The sequence below is a fragment of the Micropterus salmoides genome, unplaced genomic scaffold (assembly GCF_014851395.1).
Source record: "Micropterus salmoides isolate LMB-PRFRI ecotype aquatic unplaced genomic scaffold, ASM1485139v1 Ms_hic_scaffold_5, whole genome shotgun sequence".
In the NCBI taxonomy this organism is placed as follows: domain Eukaryota; kingdom Metazoa; phylum Chordata; class Actinopteri; order Centrarchiformes; family Centrarchidae; genus Micropterus; species Micropterus salmoides.
This window is the reverse complement of record NW_024044237.1, coordinates 25,797,127-25,816,272: the sequence shown is the minus strand read 5'-3', so window position 1 is coordinate 25,816,272 and position 19,146 is coordinate 25,797,127. Positions and strand designations below refer to the sequence as shown.

Here is a 19,146-nt window from a genome sequence, read left to right as displayed (position 1 = left end):
TACAATACAATATGCTCATTCAAAATTGTGTTTTGAGTATTTAGTTCTTTCACACATTAAAAACGTGCAAACTAAAATTGCTGGATTTTTTTATGTGGTTTTGATGGCTGCTTTAGTCACACAACTAAATGCACAGTCAAATAAATGAAGGACTATTAATCCTTAAAGTAGAAGAATTATGTATGGTGTTGCGAGGGCTCAGGTCACAGCTCAGCTTGCTATTTGTGGGTTATGGTTTGGTACAAGTTAACAACACAATGATGTATGTCCACCAGCGCACTGTAAGAAGTTTGTCAATACAACATGTCAATGTGGTGATCGCTCAGATGAGAGGAAAGAGAGACAGGATAGGAGCCATCATGGCCCAGCTTGGACTTAAGACTGCTCCTAAAGGTCTGGACAAAATGGGCTGAGCAAGGGAAATCAGAGACTGTTGTGTCGACATCTTTACAGAGACCCCCCCATCAACTTCCCGGATCATCAGTATTCCGAGCTGTCAGCGTGCAAGACTCCAGCAAGATGAAAGGAGGCGGGCTCTGTGTTTCTATCGATGATGCTTGGTGCTCAAACCCTGTCAAGATGAACACTGTTTCCCAAATGTCAGACTTTTTAATGTGAAGATGAAAACATTTCATCATTTTGTTGCCACTGTGATAGCCTATTGTTTTATTTATTATTTATTTATTTTATTTATTTATATGTTACCAGATTTTTATAGCCCTACCCATTTAATTCTCTGTTAAATTCTGTGTGTGTAGCATGAATGGACTACAAACTTTCTTTTCGTTATACAACCTTGTGTTGTATAATAATAAATTACCTTGCACCTTGTATGTTGTTCAAAACAATGTGCACAGAAAAAGTTATTTTTGCTGTCACTCGGTGTATCCAAGTGCAAAGTTAAGTGGATTATTTCCTGTATGGCTTATAATTAAATTTTAGCCCAAATACCAGTGATATATATGTACAGTATTTGCTCGTAGGACAGTATGTGACAGTATCTCAGTACACACATCATTCTGCACCTGTACACTTTTTAGAGTCAAACCAAAAAAATTTACCTGAGTCCTCAGAGTCTTTGCTGTTGGTAGCGGAGGAGTCCTCCATGTCATCATCAGACATCTCCATCTCCTCTTCTCCCCTGATTCCCATAAGCTGCTCATTGTGCATGTTTCTAATCTCCTGCAAAACACAAAAACAGTAGCAGGTAAATATCTGCATAGTGGATATACTGTGTACCTTCCTTATTGCTCATAAATCAATTTTATCCCACAAAATATGTGCAAACCAATGCAAAAAGTCCTGCAAACACCACACACACACACACACACACAGCCATGTATTTAGTGTCTTCAGCTTGTCAGCTCAAGGATAAAGGGGACAAGACATGCAATTTATGCATGTAATTGACACCATCCTACATGCATATAGCTTATGTATGCTGCTTTCGTCAGAGGTAGGAAGTGGTAACGTGTCACCCCCAAACTCCTGTTTGAGCTACCAATAAGTGTATATTATGAACGCCTGCAGTGTATGTGTGGTTTTCACGATAAAAATAATTTAAAATAATGTGAAAATATTTTCACCTTCACTCTGGACACTGGAGTGTGGTACAGTTTGAGCCTCAGAGAGATCATATTGTCACACAACCTCCTACCTTACTATTTAGGCGTGGTAAGCACACACACAAACGCACAAAAATGAGTGTGCATCTGTTGTATTGTCACATTGTAGGGCACAAGGCCTTTTTTTACTGTGGTTAATGCAGTGTGAAAGTATATAACAGATAAAAGACAGTGAGATTAAAACAGGCTATTGAGAACTAAAGATAAAAGAGCACTGTAATCTTTCATGAATCTGCTGTTAACAGTGGGAACCCTCTGAAAGAATGTTTCAAAGTGGTCGTGAATAAAACACTATTAAAAACAACCTGCTCATTATAAATGTGATCACAACTACTGAAAAAAACATTACAATTCCAACATTTTCTAACCAAGTTTAAGGGTAGAATAACAAAACAAAAAGCAGAGCATGCAATAACTGCAAGGGTGGTTACATCTCTACATTTGTTTTCCTCAACCATCTACTTTTCAATTTGTCCACTTCAATTTCCTGTGCCATGTCAAAGGGGAGGAAAATCTGGTGTCCCTTAAAACACAACAGTTTTCACCTTACAGAGAGCAAGAAGAGACGTCATTTTGCCTGTGCAGATGATTTCCTCTGCAGCAGAAGCCTGTACACTAAGATATTACTAAAACAGATTCTCCTCAGATTTTCAGGATGTCACCAAACTACAAACAAACAAATGATAGTCAAAATAATATCATCCATTTGAAAAATGTATATAGGATCTAAAAAGTGTGTGTAACATTTAAAACCGTGCAAAGAAAATTTAAACAAAAAATTATATTGCTTCCTATTGTCAGGATGTCTGTGCCTTCCACAAATTATACAAATCACTGTTAAAATAAAATAAAATAAATCATGTTCTGACAACACCATGGTTAAGATTTTGTTTAGGTGTAGGCACAAACATAACTTGGTAATAGGTTTAGAGAAAGATTACTGTTGGGGTTCAAACAGCTACTTTGCTAAGATCAGGAAACCTTTGTTGTTATGGTTACAATAATAACCACTTGGATAAGATTAGGTAACAACCAATGTTTTACTGACGGTAAGAAGACAAGAAAGTAACAAGAAACAAACAATGGCCTGCCATGTTAAAGTCTGATGTTTTGCTGTGCCAACAATCCACCCTGATCTCCTCCACCCAGGAGTCCTTTGTGGCCCTATCACAACTTCACACTACTTTCTCCTTTGCTTTGGATGAAAAACAATCATACTTTCCACAGCCACTAGGGTAGTTTTGTTCCTTAAATTGAACCAGGGTTCGAGTTACGTGGGAGCCAGTGGGAGCACAGCTCATATAAGGAGGTCTGAGCTCCCACTGAAGCAGTAAAATCATGCATCTGTGGGTCTAATTCATTTATCAACAAACGTTATTTTGAATCACAAATAATGTAGCCTATTTTTCATTGTACTTAGTACCTACTAGTGTTGTAGTCAAGACCGCCCAAACCGAGACCAAGTCAAGACCAAGACCAGAGTTTATCGAGACCGAGACAAGACCAAGACTTTTAAGGGCTCAGAACAGTCGAGACCAAGACCGAGGGAGGGCGAGACAGAGTCAAGACCAAGATCAGTTCCCTGCATTGCATGGCACGCACTTAAATGGAATAAGATCATAGATAACTTCACAAATTGATCTGAAAGATCCACATTCCCATTAAAACACCCACATACAAACACTAACAGCTGAAATCAACGTAAGCATTGCGGGGAGAGGTGACAAAAGTTAAGACCAAAGTTATGGTCTTGAAATAAAATCCAGAGTCCTCAATGTCAGAGACCGAGACAAGACCAAGTACAAATGCGGTCGAGTCCGAGACGAGACCAAGACCATCAAAAAGTGGTCTTAGGACCAAGACCGGTCTCGAGTACTACAACACTAGTACCTACTATTATTTACATTAAAAATTTAAACAAACTTAAATGAACACACTTTCCTAATGAACTACGCTCCGCACTGCATGACTGACAGGATTGCTGCACTTCTCCACCATCAGCCGCCATGGTGCGCACTGTTTTGAACTCCCGCGAACATGTTCAACTAGAATTGACTCTGAATTGACTGCTACTTATTATTTATATTAGTATTATTGGCTTTCTGATGCATCCTACAATTAATACAGCGCTATATATGATAATATGCTTGCTAATGTGTGCCGGTGGCCAGCAGTGCGTGAAATAATTACACTTTAATATTATACCTAATATAAAGGGCGGAATTGTGGTCTCTCCTTGAGCAGTAGTCTCTGATGCCATTTTTCACACTATTGAAACTTTGTTGCAATATCGCAGACTTCTGGGGCAAGTAGTGGACTGATGTGTGTGAGAGGGAATCACGTAATAAGCAAAGATTTCTCTCTCTCTCTCTGTAACATTAGTTAGTATATTAGAGACCCCCACAAGCTCAGATTATAACTCCAACCCTGACTTAAACATACTGTATGTTGGTTTTGGGAGACTTGCTGAAACGACTGATGCTGTCATCTCACTGGTCTCACTTAGGCACAGTGGTGCTTTGAACTAACGTCAACATGCTAACATGCTAATGTTAAGGAGCTATAATATTTACCATGTTCACCATCTTTGTTTGGCGTATTAGCAAATACAGTTGAGGCTATATGAGAATGTCAATATTGTGTCATTTGTGTATACAGTATATATACAGTAGATACTACTGACTGTACTACAGTCTAGACTACTAGATACTATATGTACCCAATACTCCTCCAGCCATTATCTTTCACCATTCACTATATCATGTTTTCATAGTGAGACAGTTACAAAGCATACTCTTGTTTGCGTGTTTTCTTTATCCTTAGAAAGTGTCAGTGATCATCATAAAAATGCCTTTCAAAAACTTTAAATGTACTGTATTTAAAAACTTATTTCACATCTCTCATCTGTAACAAAGATCAGATGTTTGATATGGATAATAACTGCTATCTCTGTAGAGATGTACTTTTTAATTAAAAGAAAACAGCATGCATTAAAGGATGGAATGTTTTTACAGAATTAGAGAAAGGAAGGAAAACACAAGAAACTGAAATAAGAGGGACCTAATGGATTTTGATTTGTTTCATTCACACTACTAAAAAACATCAAGTACAAATCGTGTCACCCATGATGTTATGATAGTTACAGCCGTACTTCTGCTGTAGTCTGTCTGGTGTGCAGATGGTGAGGCAGTTTGTCTTATCACAAATACAGTGATGGAAACAACACCCAGCCTGACTGAGGCACTAATAACAATTCAGGAGCTGATTTACACTCATGTGGAACACAAGAGGCTTTTCAACTGCAGCAGTAACAAACATAGGGCTCTGAACACACACTTGCCCTCTGCGCTACAACCCCTGATGCAAAAGCTACTGTCATTACACTGGGGAGTTAACAACAATGTGTAGAGGCATGGTGCTCCGCCTCACAGAAAATCAATATTCTTGGGTTAAAGTGTAAAGTGTGATTAATGTATAACACTCGGATGTGGACAGCTCCCAGCAGCGGTTCTGAATGCTTGTTAATGTCATAGATCTATTTCTAGAAAGTTATTAGCATTTTCATAGTTCTGCAGGGAATGGAGCAGAATGAACATTGTCCTCATTTGATACTGTACATGAATATACACAAAGAATAGGGCCTCACTGACATTCAAATATTTCATTAACATGCTATGACAAAGCTTTATTTGCAATGATGTGTGTTGTAGATATACCAAATTATAAGCAGTGTAGTGCTGTGGTGTGTGTTGATTCAAACCTCACTAGGGTTGTTCCAAGGCTGACAGACATCACGACGTTGAGTCAGCATTGTTATAGTAAAACCTCCGCCCCGCCCTGCCCCCCCAGCAAAAAAAATCTCAAGTGTGAAAGCAGGTTTTAACGACCACGAACATTCTTATCATTGTTTTTAAGTAGCCTATGCTTTGCACCTGTCTCGGAAGTCTCTTCTCTGACACACTCACACACACACCTACACCTCAGATAAACACCCAGCTTGCCCCGCCTCTCTCTGTCTCTCTCCCCACATCTGCTCCATTTTCTCCATCAGCAGTATGTTTTATAAAGTCGCCTCTCGGTTTGTTAATGACGTAGCCTATCAAACAACTGAAACAAACATCTGCACCCTGTGTGTTCACTGTTGCTTTACGTGGTCCGTGCATAAAGTGTCCACCGCACCGCGACTTGTAACGCAAGTTAATAGTTTACCATTTTTTTTTTACCGAGTGAAGTCTGTGCAAAAACACATTGTCCAAAGGAAATTTTGTAGACATCGCCCAACCTAAACCTCACCAATCAGATCTACACATAATGCTTCACTCTATTACAAACCACATGGACACTGCTGAACACGAATCACCATAATTAATGTGGCATTTGTCTGACAGTAAATAATAATGAAAAAGCAGAGCTCTATCAGTTTCTAAAAAAAGTAAATGGATAACCTCAATATTGTGCCCTAAACAAACCATGCAAAAATTATCATTTTCCTGTCTGTCTATATATGACAACACAGAGGCATTAAAACAACCTATATGTGTATAATATGATTATGAGCATTTCCATTTACACCTGTTATTACTAAATTTTCTGAAATGTGATGGCATTCTGATTGTATTTATTTACTTTACACCTTTCATTAATGTTCATATTTATATCTATATAAGAAATTCAGATACAGATCACATGTTAGCACTAGGTATAAATGGAGTTTAGCACATTAGTAGAAACAGGAAAAACTAATCAGGTACTTACCAACTCAGCTAAGAATTTCAGACGATGTTTCATTTTGGATATGGACAATTAGATTGTTGAAATGTTGAGTATTTATAACCTTGCTTAGCTATCATCCATTGTCCTTATATCCCTTCATGTATTAGAAATACACATTTACCTGATAATACGTTTTTAAGCTAGTTTAAATTAAAGTCAAAAAAGCAATGACACATTTGTATGGACATAATGCTCCCAGTCCAATACAAAATTAGCTTCTTTAACAGTTGTACAATAAGATTAAAGATTTTTGTTTTGGTGCAACCTTTGACACTCATGCAATCTTAACAGATCAAGTGAATTTCCATCAGGAATAGAGCTACCAGTAGATTTAAATTCCTCCCTTTGGAGTTCCTCATGATTTAATTTTAGGCCCCTACTTTTTCTACTCAAAAAAACACAGCATACATAAAGCATTGATCAAATCACTGCTAACTATGTCTTTACTAAAACTACTACATACATACTTATAGATAAAAAATTTAGTAATCTTACAGGAAAATTAAAAATACCAACCTCAACCTGCTTGCGCCACATATCCAGGTTTTTCCGCTGAGCTTTGGAGAAATGGTCCCATGCCTTTTGTTTGGAAGCAGCGTGGAATACAGACACGATCTGTTCAACTGTGGTGAGAAAGAAATGCGTAGATGTAGTGAAGGGCAAAAGAAAGAGGGAAGGAGCAAAGGAGTGAAACAATGAAGTCAGCTTGGGAAAATGAGCTGTGTCTCAACATGTATCTGTGAGATAGATAGATAGATAGATAGATAGATAGATAGATAGATAGATAGATGCACACAGCATGACACAACATATTTGACACCAATGATAAAAAGACCACGTCATAACACACCTTCAATCTCGTACTCAAAATATATTTTTCCTCATCTTGTCTTCAGATCTGTTTTAGTGTGTGTGCTTTTGATGATATTATTACACCAAAGTTCTCACATGCGAAAAAGTCATCTTGACAGGTGCGTAGGATCAAAAACTCTTGCCTATGAAGAAATTGTGTGCGGGATTCTTTGGTTTCTTCCAAGTTTAATGATAATTTCTAGAGGTGAGAGTGAGAAAAATAATGCAAGGAAAGGAGAAGCAAACATGTTTCACTCCATTGTGGTTCTATGCTCCATTCTATCTAATGACATTAAGATTTACAAGTCTCTTAACCTATTAGTCTGCACACACTGATAATTAACACTCTGTCTAATAGATTTATACACAACACTTATTGTGTAAGAAGGGTGCAATAATTGGAGACACAGAAATGGTTGTTTTCTTAGAAATTGGCAGGGCCCATGAGTTAGGAAAAATGATACGCACTAAAACTGGCTACTGTCCCCTAGAAACTGAAACTGAACTTGTTTTATTGAACGAGAATGTTTCAGATAACAAACCATACACTAGGAATTAGTGTTTATTTGCTAAGTGTACCATTCTCAAATCATTGTCATGTTCACGACTAAATAGGGTGTACTCTAACTTGATGAGACCATCAACAAAAAGACTGGCAGCATCTACAGGCCCCAAAATGGCAACCTTATATTTTGATTCAGTCTAAATTTGTAGCTCTATGGTGTGAAAAGAGTCTGCTTGATGGCATAAAATTGTAAATAGGATGTTGTTCTTCCAGTGTAAATTGCATTAAAGCTTACAGGGTTTCTGGCACTAGCAGATGGAAGGTTGACTCAAAAACAGATGAAAATAAAACAAAACATTTCCATCATGTTTGCTGTCTTCCCTGAGGCGAAGGAGAAAACTTTTAACCAAAGAAGCAACATCCTATGTGTGATGCAAAGTAGTAGGGCTTACAGGAAATCCGGTTCTAATTTTGAGAATGATATTGCAGTTGGGTGCTGTGAATGTGAAGTCTCCATCAATTCTTTCTGAAACAATACTCACAGAGGCAGATGTGCATTTGAGTGTGTGTGACTGGTATTGTTTGTCATATACGATAAGGCAACAAACGTTCCACATCAGTTGTTATTTGTTCAAATGCACTTTTGGCAAATCTGCTTCATCATAATGGGGCTTACAGAAGAGAGACGGGAGAAACCACATCCCAAATCAGACAGATACATCAGATCATAAGACATTTAAGACGAGAATCCATCCATCCATTATCTATACCAGCTTATCCATGCAGGGTTGCAGGGGGACTGGAGCGAATCTCAAAGCAAAAGGAGCAGGGAAAAAACACATATACTTTTTGTAGATATTCTGCTACATGGCAGCATGATGTTGAGTCATTGTGTTATCATTCTTTAATCTACTCACCTGTGGCAACTACCAAGGATCAAGGATGTCTTTATTGTCCCCAGGGGGCAATTAGTTGTACAGTCAGCATTTAATACAAAACTATCAAACAAGCAATATATAAACAGGCCAAAAAATAAATGTAACCTAAGAAAATATACTAGAGTTTTAAAAGTTTTAAAAATAAAAACAACCAACAGTAAAACAGAATTACAACAAATTATAACTTTTTTTCTGCATATTGGCGTCCTGTATCTACAGTCTGAAAAAAGCAACTTCAACTCCTTAAACAAAGGGGGGCAAGTATCAGCCAGGATTGAATAGGCCTTGTCCTCCTACCAATACAGTGTTGAGATGGCAGACCAGGCCAGCAGGTATTCATTTAGAATCATAAATACTTTAGCATTCATAGGATGCCAAGATAAACTCTTTTATGATTTTTGCTGACTGGGCTGCCTTCCTTCAGTGGAGAGACCATCATGGTACTTTGGAGGCTATCTTGTTAGACTAATGCTGAAGACAGTGAACTCAGCTATACATCTGAATAGATTCCCTCCATCACTCAATGCAATTACAATAACAATAAAAACAACAAACTTGCTGTAGAACTCCATGTATCTCGTCACCTTCATGAACTGCATCCTGTATTCTATTGATATGTTGATAGGTTAAGACTGCATCAGCTTCAGGCTAGATTATGGTGTATTGATATTGCCATTTGCCTCCAGGGGTGCCTGCGCTTGTGTTATGGGTGTTTATACAGTAGAGGCACATTTAATGGACACATCAGTTAAGCCTTGGAAAAATTATTATATATGCAGTAAGTGTGTCTGACTGTGTGTGTGTGTCTGTGTGTTTGTGTGTGTGCTCAGAGGCAGATCAACACCGGCTCCGCACCTTTCATTCAGCGCAGTGAGACGCATATTGGCTCAATACTCCTGGAAAAAAGTGTGACAGCAGCTACAGGCAGGCAGAGAGACAGCTTCACACAATATACTGGAAACTCACGTAAACCGCTACTGCAACGTTATAGTAATAGTTTTTTCAGCTGCAGGTTGAGCTAATTCATGCTGGTGACATGATCACGGCATATTTACTGCATTTAGCCGACATGCTACAGCGTTAGCTCGCCTCCTGCTTTCAGTAATTATCTTCACTATCTGTGTATCTTTCACCAGAGGTTCAGCAGTGTCAGCACAGCTAAATGTACTGGATGATAATGAAACGCTAAGTGAGCTGGACTGAATATTATAACGAGATTGTGTCACACTTTATACCAGTTAGATCGCAGTAAGTAACTTTACAGTAGTGTTAGTGCATGGCTCTTCCTCTGGGTTGTTTTTGCTGTGAAGTTGCACGGTTGCATATTATGTGGGTCACGTTAGTTACAGCCACTGAGAGGTGGAGAAGCTGTGTACCTGAGTATTGGTAAAACCACAATAAACCTATATTGAACGTTACGAAGCAAAAAGCGGCATGTGTGAGCTACTGTAGCATTACCTGGCTGCTCTGGCTGCATCATTATAGGCTAATGTTAGTAAACAAATCGCTCCACATTTGCTTTTCACCGTTACATCCTTTCTTGCAGGCTAAATTAACACTTTGACATGATACAGGTGGTACACAGGCTAGTAACATGGGTCGGGTTAGTTGGTGAAGTAATGTGGAAAGCGATACAACTTTGCACCGGATAACATTAGCAACTGCTCGCTTTCAATTTTAGTTTGTTTGACAGAGACTTTGCCAAGTCAATGACAAAAAACAATAACATTTTATAAGAACTTTGATGTTTTCGCTTCATTAGGAAACTGTGGTGGAAAAAATCACACTCTGGCGAGCCACACTGGACTAGCAAAACGGGAAACACTGGACTGTAAGTCATATCGCTATAATTACATTCAAACAGATGGTAATTTTAATGGGATATAGGCATCAGTACAATAAATAAGTAGTTACCAGCAAGTTGCTAATGTCAACCAACATTGTCAAGCACCAATGTCATTTTGACTATTTGGCGCAAAGCATCTTACCAAACTATAAAACTTATTTTTAACCACCAATGGAAGTAGGATATTATTTAACTGACCTTTTCATCAGTTGACTTTAACTACATTTGTTCTAAGCAGACACTGTGGGGGCCGGACTTTCAAAATAATTGCCATATTACTGTTTAATATTTTCAACTTTCGCAAAATGAACGTTTTTCTTAGCTTATATTAATGTGAACAGACTCCCAAACATAGTAGGCCTAAATCCATAATGTTAATGATAGGCTACATAGGCCTACTTAACTAGAAAATGCTCTCAGCCAAGGAGTTCACTGAGGAGTGATGGTTAAAATCTGTAATTGTAAATGTAACTCTGATTGACATTAATTAACTGGTTTTATTATGCAGCTGCCCATTATTGTGCATGAGACACCTGTAGTTAACAGCAGATGCCTTTTGATACCACAGGGCACAGAAGTCTGGGGCAGCTAAACAAACTATTGTTGGGCAGTTATTTGTGTTTTCCATAATTATGTGAGCCGTCATGATCTGACTTTATGCTGCACACAACAGTCTGCCAACAGCGAAAGTGAAAGGAGTTGTTTACCTGGCTGAGAAGGTGGAGGTGTGCAGACTGTCGCCTGCAGCTCTTTACCTAACAGCTAACTGTGTCTGCTCATGACTGCATTACTCAATGCAATATTTCAGTTAAATGCTTTTATTGTGACGCTGCAGCAGCAGGAAATGTTAAGTTTGCATTAGAAGTAACTTAATAAAGCATTTTTAAACTGCATCACAAAGCTGTTCTCTTACACTTGAAGCCAAAGTGGTCGCAAATTCTTCCTTGCACTTGTTTTTTACTCAGTAACGGATGTGATTGAATTACAAGTTAAACATACTTAAAGAGGTGGTATTATGCACATTTTCAGGTTCAAAATCTTAATTAGTGGTTGTACCAGAACAGGTTTACATGGTTTATCATTTTCAAAAAACACCATATTTTTCTCATACTGCACATTGCTGCTGCTCCACTTTTCACCCTATGTGTTGTATGCTCCACTCTTGAGCTACAGAGTGATGCATCATACTTGTACAAAATCTTTGATGAGAGTTGCTTCTTACATTGGTTACATTACATCCTTACCATTAGGACTAAACATTGAACTGTTGCCGGTGTTCTGACGATCTATGCTGCCTTGCCGAAAAATGCTACCATGGCGCAAATCGATAGACTCGACTCTACTCTGCCCTGCTCCGTTTTCCATTGCAGATAGTAGCCAGAGATGGTACGTAGCTTGTCGTCATAGCGACGCCACACACAACTGCCGCAACGTAATGTTCAATGCGACACACACACCAGCTCTTAAAATATATCTACGGTTAAAACGTTTCAATATTACTCAGAATGTAAAGACATATAAGACAGATAAGCAGTATGAAAACCTTCCAGATGTGTTTTGCCGTTATTTCTTCAGCGGTCTGTGTGACGGTGGGAGCAGAGGGCTCTGTGAGCGGGCGGCTGGCCGGCCTCACACGCTTCTCCCGCGGGTTGGCACAGGCATACTCTGCAGCCACTTGCGGAGCTCCTCAACTCCGAAAATATTCAAGCATTTTTGTTCCGCCATCACTTCTCGTAAAACTGTCAATATTTGAAATCTACACAGCTGATTTCTCAGCTCAAAACTTTTCATAAGTGGATTTAGTGATGAAATTCCATGAGAAAACCGTGAAATATAAAACTTTCTGTTGCTGGCCTCTGTCTGGTGCAGCAATGATGATGCAGAAAATAGTGACGATTCTCTCTGACCAATCAGCAGTCTGTCGTGTTTTCACGTTACATGTTAGTATCCCTCAGCTCGCTTGGAACCTTGACGGAGGTGAGGTGATACAGGTACAACATTTCTACAATGGAAAACCAAACAAAGGCAAGTCGAGCCAAAGGGCCTCCGCTCAGACTAGCTTGGTTTGAGGGCGTGCCTGACCCCGCTAGCCGCTTGGCAAGCTTAATGATGCGTATTCATTGTGACGTCACAAGTAAAGGAAGTGAAGGGCTGGACTACAAAGAGCTTTCTGTGGGAGGTGGGATATCTCAATAAAGGAGAGGGAAAAAGCCAATAAGCATAATACCACCTCTTTAAGTAAAAGTAAAATTACAGATTCAAAAAACTTTAAAAAGCACAAGTACAAAAAAAGCAACTTTATTATAGTAACGTGAGTAATTGTAATTCGTTACTTTCCACCTCTGGCTGTGACTCTGCCATTTGTGTAAGTACTTGCAATCTATTGCCGTCTCTACAAACACCAGCAGTCACATTTGGAAAATCTTAAAAAAAACGAATTGACAAAACTACTTTAGATTGAATATTATGAAGTTGTAAGAGGCTGGAAAACATTCTGCATTTGGATTAATGACAAACCCTACTGGTGAGATATGCCTTGGTGTTGGCTGCAGCCAGAAGGGGGCATACAGGCCAAGCCCAACAGAGAGCACCCTTTATTCCATGGCAGAAGGAAGGGAGGAAGTCTGACAAAAGAGGAACAGGATGCTTTAACTGGGCTTTTCTCTCCTCCTCTCTTGAAGCACTGAGTGGTGAAACAATCTCTCTGGTGAAAGCGAAGCATCCAGGAGATCTCCCCTGTGTTTTTGATGGAAGGCAGTCAAGCATAACAAGACATGTCAGAAACTAGCTCTGGTTAGGGCCACGGCACAGTCTTCTGTAGTAGCAACGCTCCTGGTCAGGTTTTTCATTTTCCATAACAGGGACACAACCATAAGGTCTCATATTCCCTGATCAGTTAGCAGAAACAGGTGCTAAATCGGCAGTCAGCACTTTATCAAATGGGGGAATGCGTTATAAGCAGTGACAGGTCTGGGAAAGCTCAAGAGTGGTGCCAATATATAGAATTGCTGTGATGGTTAATGTTGGCTTGTTGTGATTTTGGGGCAGGAAATGTTGTTGAAACTAACCAAGTAATGTTGGAAATAGAACTTGTCAAGACTGTATATGTGAAGGAGGTGGTCCATAAATTTAAATTATATTTTAAGGAAGGTGAGCAATATCTGCAACCCCAACACAGAGAATGAATACATACCGTAAAATACACAATACCATGTAAGCCCAGATGTCTACTGGATGTGGATCTTGCGCCATTAGTTACATCCGTATGGGATCAAATGTCTACTGGAAGCCTTTCATAAGTTGAGTGTCTTCAAACAGGCAGCTCTATAGCAGACACAAAGTCATAGCAGTCATAGAAATCAATAATCAATCAATGGAATAATAATTTTTAATATGGGGATAAATCTGCATAAATTTCAACCAATCTCCTCTTCTAGAAGCATATATAGTGTTGCACACAGTTGTTCACATGGAAAGACCTGTTAGTGGTCAGTAATTTTAGTGCATCACATGTTTTGTTTTCGCATTCACTATATTGACTAATTACACAAAAATAATAATATAAACAGGGGACAATGTCTAGAGCTTCCAGTAAAGGTAATTCTATTCAAGGTGACAGAAGCGTGAATGCTTATAATAGTGGTGTCCTTGGCAGTCAGGGGCTCTGACAAAAGAGCAGCCTTGTAAATATGGATGTTTCTTCTGTTCACAGGTGTGGTGTATAAAAATTCCTCATGGGAGACCAATCTAGTGTTGACATTTGCATGGGTGGAACTAGAGCGAGCGAAAGCCAAACTCATGAATAGAAATAAGTGTTTGTATTGATTATTGTGTTGGATGTGGATGGCCTTTAATGAGAGAGAAACACAGAAAGAAAGAGAGTGACGGACAGAAATTGAGACAAACAATGAACGGGAAGTAAAGAAAGAGAAAGTCCTAGGAGGTTGTAACCCACTTCAATCTACCCTTTTGAAACCAATACAACATATGTAGATATCAATACAAGCAAGCTTATAAATATGCACCACACAGAGCAGCACAGTGACAACCTGATCTCAGGTGGCACATCCTCAAAATTGTTGTTTTCTGCCATTCAACTCACCATTTGTGGTTTGTTGTGGCTTCTTATATGTCATACTTGTGGAATACATTGAATTGTATCAGATAATATGGAAAAAGGAGAACACTTTCAGTGTAGCAGTGATATAGAAAGGTAGTGTAACATAAAGATAAACAACCTGATTGAGTGCAAAAGACAAGGTAGAAGAACACTCCCCCCCCCCCCCCCGAATAGGTTCATACGTTATCCGTACAACACAGTACTTATAATAATGAGAGCTTTATACATAAATTGTTAAAGCCTTCCTTATGGAATGGCTAATGAATGACTAAAGTATCGAATGAATCGACTACACTTGCATCTTTCTCACACTGATCAAAGAAATACGTTGATTAAGAGTTATATCTGTAAGTTGACTAACAGAATATTACACAGATCATGTTTCAGTGTAGCTAATCAGCTAGCTAGCTATGTAGGAAGATGTCACCTCCACTTTTAATGAATAAATCTGATTCAGAAGTCTAGAATTGGACTGTGTTAGCACTGTTATTAAGAAATTCATGATAAATGAATTGCCTAATTTTATTTCTGTCAGTAATATTCCTTACTTTGCTATAGCTAGAGAGCAGCAGTAGAGGCAATAGCATTGCAAGTGTGGCTTAAGTCATTGCAGTCCACTTCTTCTTGTGTGCGTGCCGACATTTTGATTCAAAGAGTAATCCTTCTTACATCTGCCATCACAAGGATAGAATCTGCATCAAGTTTATTTTCAAGTTCAGTTGCTCCTGAAACATATGTGTCCTGCAAAAAAATTGTGTTATATTTATCATTAATGTAAAGTATTGCTCGTTTTCCTTGTGTATGTGTGAGAGATTCAGAGAGAAAAAGCAATTGTCTGTGTTTGTGAGCATATGTATGAAAACTTGTGGTTAGAGCGCATTTATGTCATGGTATTTCTCTCTGGGCATTTGAGCGTTTGATATGCAGAGTATAGAGCGGTGACCTGTGATAAAACGGCAGACTGCAGAGTGTCATGGGAATTACTGCAGTGTAACATGGTCGATTGCACCTGTTACCTAAGTAAAGTACTAACTGATTCCATAGGGCACTTTTCTCCGGAGGCAGTGACATAGGATAAGTTGTATATATGTATGTGTGATCTAGATAAATGCACTCATGCTTATTCACTGACCTGTAAACCCACGGGTAATTTCCTGTTTCTGTCACCGGGGCCAGAGACAATTTTCCATGTTAAGACACAATTTGCCAACTCAGCACCTGGTAAGAGTTTGGTCAAACCTTTGTGCCCAAACATGAACAAAAATATCAACATTTCTGAATACAGTGAATGTATGATAAGAGTTTATGGTGTTCATTGCCAGTAAGTGTTATTTCTAGACCAAGGTTGGAGATTATAAAGTAAAAAGTAGTTGCCGAATATAAATATCTCTCCACTGAATATTCTGTATTTCTGAGATGCTTAACATGTTGGACTCAACCCAGCAACCCAGACAGAGGGTATAACAAACATTAATGTGAGAATTCCTAAGTATACTTGACTCACAGTTTGGCATATAAGGCTGTCAAGCCTTCATGACACGGACATTGAGGTGCATTAGTTGAAATCAGATTTGAAGCTGTGAGTTTTAAATTGGTTTAAAATAAAAAAATTGTGTAAGAGGGGTGGTGTTAAAATCACTTCTTAAAGGCCATGTTATGGTTTGTTTATATCTTGTATCTTTATACATTTATTATAGTTGTATAGTAGTATAGTTAGTTATAACTATAGTTATCTATATTATTCCTAAAATATATGTACTGCCCTTAACATGTTGACTTTTCTAAATTAACAGTAGTGCATTGTTATTTTGCTCTGTAAAGTACTTATTTACAGATAAAACTTAAAATGATACCTTTTGCAAAGAAGTTTTTGCTGATTTGAATTGTGTATTGTTGGTGTTATATTAATGTTATATGAATTGCTTGCGGGTAAATGTATGTGGGAATGGCAAAAGGAAATGTAAACATGACTTGCATTGCCCTATTTATGCTGCGTTACACATGAAAAATGTAATATATTTAAAAAAAATATATATATATATAATAATATAATACATGTTCTGCAAAGGTATATGTATATGAGTATGGTAAATAAATTGTATAAAAAACACACATTAAGGTAGAGACCCAGCTTTTCTCCATCCTCAAACTACATACAGTATACACTCAATAATCAAAGGATTATTAGGAACACCTGTTCAATTTCTCATTAATGCAATTATCTAATCAACCAATCACATGGCAGTTGCTTCAATGCATTTAGGGGTGTGGTCCTGGTCAAGACAATCTCCTGAACTCCAAACTGAATGTCAGAATGGGAAAGAAAGGTGATTTAAGCAATTCTGAGCGTGGCATGGTTGTTGGTGCCAGACGGGCCGGTCTGAGTATTTCACAGTCTGCTCAGTTACTGGGATTTTCACGCACAACCATTTCTAGGATTTACAAAGAATGGTGTGAATAGGAAAAAGAGGCTACAATTTGCAAGAGCTCACCAAAATTGGACAGTTGAAGACTGGAAAATGTTGCCTGGTCTGATGAGTCTCGATTTCTGTTGAGACATTCAGATGGTAGAGTCTGAATTTGGCGTAAACAGAATGAGAACATGGATCCATCATGCCTTGTTACCACTGTGCAGGCTGGTGGTGGTGGTGTAATGGTGTGGGGATGTTTTCTTGGCACACTTTAGGCCCCTTAGTGCCAATTGGGCATCGTTTAAATGCCACGGCCTACCTGAGCATTGTTTCTGACCATGTCCATCCCTTTATGGCCACCATGTACCCATCCTCTGATGGCTACTTCCAGCAGGATAATGCACCATGTCACAAAGCTCGAATCATTTCAAATTGGTTTCTTGAACATGACAATGAGTTCACTGTACTAAAATGGCCCCCACAGTCACCAGATCTCAACCCAATAGAGCATCTTTGGGATGTGGTGGAACGGGAGCTTCGTGCCCTGGATGTGCATCCCACAAATCTCCATCAACTGCAAGATGCTATCCTATCAGATATATCCTAGAATGCTTTCAGCACCTTGTTGAATCAATGCCACGTAGAATTAAGGCAGTTCTGAAGGCAAAAGGGGGTCAAACACAGTATTAGTATGGTGTTCCTAATAATCCTGTAGGTGAGTGTACATTAACAGTGTTACTGAGCAGAGGGGACTCACATTGAGCCAGTATGCGGCCATTGCGGTCTTGAACTTGTCTCTGGCCTCTTCCATCTCCTTCTCATGCTGACTCTTCTCGCTAATCAGCCGGCGGACATGGCTGTTGGAGGACTGGATCATGGAGTAGAAGTTGTTGGCATTCCGGCGGTTGACTTCACCTCGTTCCAGCCAGGTCAAGAGCACACGCACTGATTCAGGAAACACATTGTCATCTAGAAAAGACGGGAGGAGAGAGGGTGGAGAGAGATAGAGTCTGGATCAATTTTAGTATGGTGGATGAAAGAAAAGTCTTTCTTGTCATTCAGGTAGAAGTAGTGTGAAGGAGAGAATGAGTCTATACAAGAAAGGTTACAAAAGTGCCGCCTTTACAAAATCTGAGTCATTTGACCAAGATAGAAGTAAAGCAGAAAAAAAAGGCAGGAAAGGAGAGAAAGGAATGTGGCCAAAATCAATAACACAAAAGTACAATAACAGAAGCCTCTGCCAACTAAAGTTTTATCTAGCCAAAAGAGGACAAAAGGAAAGAGTTACGATCACCAGGAGCAAGGAAAAAGCTGCCTCTGCAAATTTACTCTTAAACCATGATGATCAGGGACATGCAGGAGTCAAGAAGTTCAATTTCAACATCAACACTTTTACTGTGTATACATTTAACACTCACAGTACACTGTATAAAAGTGTGTCACAAAGAAAGCAAGTAGCAAAACTCTCCTCAACTCTACGGTGGCCCAGAGGTGTCAGGCCAAATACAAAAGCCACAACACAAATAAAAGCCACAACACAAATACAAAAGTCACAACACAAATACAAAATATAGATATTATGTCAATTAAACAGCTGTCTGTACAGATTAGCTTCAGAAATAGACTCAAAATGTGCAAAAGAAAACGCAAGGAGTCTCTGGTAACCTCGGAGACGACAAACATTCATTAATTTCAATATTTTAATGCCATCTCCTTAATACAGTTGTACTGGTGATACACAGACCCATACAGTATTTTTGCAACATAGGTCTCATTATGGAATGCACACAGGATTTGAATGGGCTTCGTGGGGCTCTAACTAACAGTAGCAGCGGAGATAACTAAACACAATAAATAAATAACGGGTGGGAGAGAGAGAGAGAGAGAGAGAGAGAGACATCATTGCTATTACGTTGTCCCACATTTCCATCTCTCATACACATGCAAACGTACAAACACACACACACACACCAGTCCACTACTTGCCCCAGATGTCTGCAATACTGCAACAAAGTTTATAGCCTGGAAAATGCCATCAAAGACTACTGCTCAAGGAGATACCGCAATTCTGCCATT

General features: G+C 38.9%; 1 protein-coding gene across 1 annotated transcript in view; it reads right to left on the bottom strand.

Annotated features, from left to right (window-relative positions):
- Nucleotides 1-293: 293 nt before the first annotated feature.
- The window catches only part of LOC119888425 (ecto-NOX disulfide-thiol exchanger 2-like), a 19,410-nt gene continuing 557 nt past the window's right edge, over nucleotides 294-19,146 (bottom strand). Inside the window, exons 2-5 of the mRNA XM_038698980.1 lie at nucleotides 17,828-18,039; nucleotides 6,915-7,021; nucleotides 1,062-1,182; nucleotides 294-395 (exon numbers count right to left, since the gene is read on the bottom strand). Of these exons, the coding sequence (XP_038554908.1) occupies nucleotides 294-395; nucleotides 1,062-1,182; nucleotides 6,915-7,021; nucleotides 17,828-18,039 (542 nt within the window). The remainder of the gene's footprint in view (nucleotides 396-1,061; nucleotides 1,183-6,914; nucleotides 7,022-17,827; nucleotides 18,040-19,146) is intronic.